Source organism: Athene cunicularia (assembly GCF_003259725.1).
Source record: "Athene cunicularia isolate RWA chromosome 14 unlocalized genomic scaffold, athCun1 chr14_part1, whole genome shotgun sequence".
Classification (NCBI taxonomy): Eukaryota; Metazoa; Chordata; class Aves; order Strigiformes; family Strigidae; genus Athene; species Athene cunicularia.
The window spans coordinates 10,597,985-10,601,386 of NW_020799118.1; the positions used below are offsets into that span (position 1 = coordinate 10,597,985).

At 58.4% G+C, this 3,402-nt stretch overlaps 1 protein-coding gene across 1 annotated transcript in view; it reads left to right on the top strand.

Annotated features, from left to right (window-relative positions):
* Positions 1-4: 4 nt before the first annotated feature.
* Positions 5-3,402, top strand: part of LFNG (LFNG O-fucosylpeptide 3-beta-N-acetylglucosaminyltransferase) — a gene marked incomplete at its 5' end in the record, with an annotated part of 11,296 nt that continues 7,898 nt past the window's right edge. The window contains one exon of the mRNA XM_026859165.1: positions 5-139. Coding sequence (XP_026714966.1) covers positions 5-139 — 135 coding nt within the window. The remainder of the gene's footprint in view (positions 140-3,402) is intronic.

The following is a 3,402-nucleotide window of genomic DNA, read 5'->3' on the forward strand; positions in this document are numbered from 1 at the left end:
CCCCCCGAGCCCCCCGCGGCCGCCGGCCGAGGACATCTCCCCCCGCGATGTCTTCATCGCCGTCAAGACCACCAAGAAGTTTCACAAGGCGCGGCTGGAGCTGCTGCTCGACACCTGGATCTCCCGCAACCGCGACATGGTAAGGGGATGGCGATGGGGCGGGACGGTCCCTGCCGCTGCCCGGGATGGGGTGGCGCAGGCCGGGATGCAGCCCGGCGGGCCCCGCTGCGGTCCCTGCCTTTCGTCGTTCGGGGTCTGGGGGTGCTATGACTCGGCAAATGTCACCTCCTCTTTCTGCTCGCCCCGTGTCGCTGAGCAGGATGCCTTTTCGAGGCTGTTCTGGGGCCAGCCGTGTTTTCGGGGGGGTTGCAGGCTGAGGTTGGGGTGGGTGAGTGATGGAGGGAGCCTGACCTGGGCTTCTCGCACTCAGCAGCCCCCTCCTCTGCCTCTGGGGTCCTTCCTGCTCAGCAGCCCCCATTGCAGAGCTTGCCCTGAGTTGCTGCCCACAGGGAAACTGCAGCACGGTATCGGGATGCAATGGAACCCGCTGGGGCCACAGTCCGGGTCAGGTCCCTGTGGGTGCTCTCCTGGGCTGCAGGGCCTGGCTGTGGGTGAGGTTTAGCAGGACCCCATGAGATGCCTGCAGCTGGGTTGCCCAAAGGACACTCACTTTAGCAGCCCAGGGCTAGGAGAGTACTGGGACATGCCCAGGCTCTCGGTTCCCTTGCCAGGAACTGGGCAGGACTGGAGTGGCTGGGGGCTCTTGCAGGACTGCTCTGGCTCACCCACGGTAGGGCAGTTCAGCTAGTCTAATTCCTGATGTCCTGCCCAGAGCCCTGGCAGTTTCTTATCCTGGCCTTCAAGTACTAAAGCAAAATTAAAAAAGAAAGCAAAAAGCTGTTTCCTTAGGAAATGTGCCTTGCCATCTGCTCTTAAGACACTATCCTTAGTTTCCCAAGTAAGTTATGCCTGGTCCTAACCTTTCCATCCTACTGTCTTCACGTGTTTCCTCCTGTCCTGGAATTGTGTTGCTTGCTTGCAAGCTGAGTTGTTGGTGATTTTTTTGTTCTGGGTTTTTTTTTTTTAAATCTGGAGTGACTGAGAGGTAAGGCAGGAGGGACTGACCTGCCCTGTCTCCTTCACCCGGGTCTGACGGACCCTGAGGTGTCTGGGCTCCTGCAAATTATCCCAAGCATTATCCTGCCTTTTTTTTTTTTCCCCCTTATGAATCTTGTCCCTTATTTTTTTGCTCAGGTCTCCTGGGCTTGGCAGTGGCTCTGATAACTCTACTAGGGAGAGACATTTAATGGAAACCTCTTTTATGCTCTGCTGTCACTGCAAGGGGGTGGTGAGTGGTGGTGGTGGGGAAACGCTCTTTGAGCACCTACAGATGATCCTGGGAATGGCTGCTCTTTTTTTTCCCTCCCTCTTGTGAGCTCCGGCTTTCTTCTAGGTTTTTTTTGTTGTGCTTCGTTTGTCCGTTTGGATTCCCAGAGACCCGAGGCTCGGCTCTCACGCTGTCCCCCTGGGCAAGCTAACAAAGCCCCTTTTCTCCTGGCGCAGAGAAAAGGCTTCGCAGCCTCTTGTGTGGCACTTTCCATGGGAACGGGGGAGCCGGAGCTGGCCGTGTCCAGGTCAGGTTGCCTAGAGATGAGGGCCATGAAGCCAGGGGGGCCGCAGCCCGGCGAGGTGCCCGCCTGACAAGCAAAGCTGCTGAGTGACGGCTCTTGTACAGCACTTGAGGACAAGGAGCTGCCGAGAGAGCTGGAGGCGGCACAAACTCCTGCGGAGCAAAGCGAGGCCTGGGGGGACACATGGAGGTAGAGGGGATGAACCCATGTTGCTGGTGTTCATTGGCTCTGGTCTTCTCACACTGACCTGGCTGCTGTCTCTGGGAAGCTTTGGGGCATCCTGGGCTCCCCCAAACTTGGCATCGAGTTTTTTTGCCTGCAGCATGCAGGATTGGTGCCATGGGGCTGCTCTTCCTTGTTTCGCTGTTTGGGGAGGGTCTGTGCTGTTCCTGCATCCCCTCCTTGCCTGGCCCTGTGGTTTCTGCCCCAGGAGGGTGTTTTGTTGACAGCAGGGTGCTGCCTCTGCTCAAATGTCTCTCTTGGTCTGAGTCAGGCCTGACTTTGCTCATCCTGTCCTTCTCGCGCTCTTGTTTTACTAACGGTGCTCAGGCACATGTGCTGCCTTGCCAACATGGGGAAGTTCCTGCCCAAGGCCTGAGACTTTCCCATGTCTGATGCCATGTCTCTGCTTCCCCTGATTCTCATCTTGCATCAAACCTCAACATCCCTCCTGGCCATTTGTCAGCCAGGCAGCTCTCTGGGGAGGAGGGATGGAGGCACTGGTGTGAAGGGGTTAAACCCAGCAGGTACCGCCAGGCTGGACCCTGGCAGATAGTGGGAATAGCTATTGTGTCCTTCCTTGGCTGCTCTTTGTTCTGCCCACAATAGTCCTGTTTCCTGCCCTCTGTCCCCTCCAAGACACTGCAAAGGGCACCCCCTTCTCCTTCCTGCTTCCCTCTGCCTGGGGAAGGCAGATCCCTATTCCCTTCTAAATCGGCTCCTTGGGTTGCACAATCCAGGCTGGACAAGCTGCTGTTGGAGGAGGATTATGGGTTTTCCCCTCCTTGCTTTGGGGAGAGTTTCCAGCTGTCTCGGTATCCTTAGGATGCTGGAGCGCAGACTAGAGAAACTTTGCACTTGAAAGAAAAGAGAGGGGGGGGAGGAAAATGGTCATTAGGCAGAAATCCTGGACAGGAGTGAGTCCAAACCCACTGCTTTTCTGCTGAGTCGGGTGATTTACAGTGGCAGAGTTGCATAAGAAACATCCCCTGTCCCCGGGGTACCCCAAAGGCAGCCGGGCGGCCCAGCACAGGCCGCGGTGCCCGCCAGCGTGGGATCGGCTGGCTGCCTCCAGCTCTGCCCTAATTGCAGGCTTTGAAAAATTCCTGCTCTCGGGGCAGAGGGAATGGGTTTGCCTTCTGGAAAGCACGCTCCCCAGTTGGATCGGGAGCTCCGGACTGGGGCTCCCAGATTTCTTTAGCACCTTGGCCAGGGTCCCCATCCTCGGGGTGGCCACGGTGCAGCCTGGTGGCCCACCTGGCCTGCTTGGGCTCCCACCAGAGCGCCTGGGACTGGGCGAGGGGGGCTGCTCATCCCAAACCAGCTTCATGGTGCTGCGGGCTGCCCCCGCCCTGGGCTGTGTGCCAGGGTCTGCTGAGCACTGCTGAGCTCAGCTCCCGTGTGAGGGTCCCCATCCTGTCCCCCCACCTGGATAGCCTCTGTGGTTTTGGGGATGGGGGCCCCTTAGTTGCCTGCCCCAAACGATGCCCCTGTCCTTGTCCATAAAAGCTCCGGGGCCGGTGAGCGGTGCGCGTGGAGCGTCGGGCGGGAG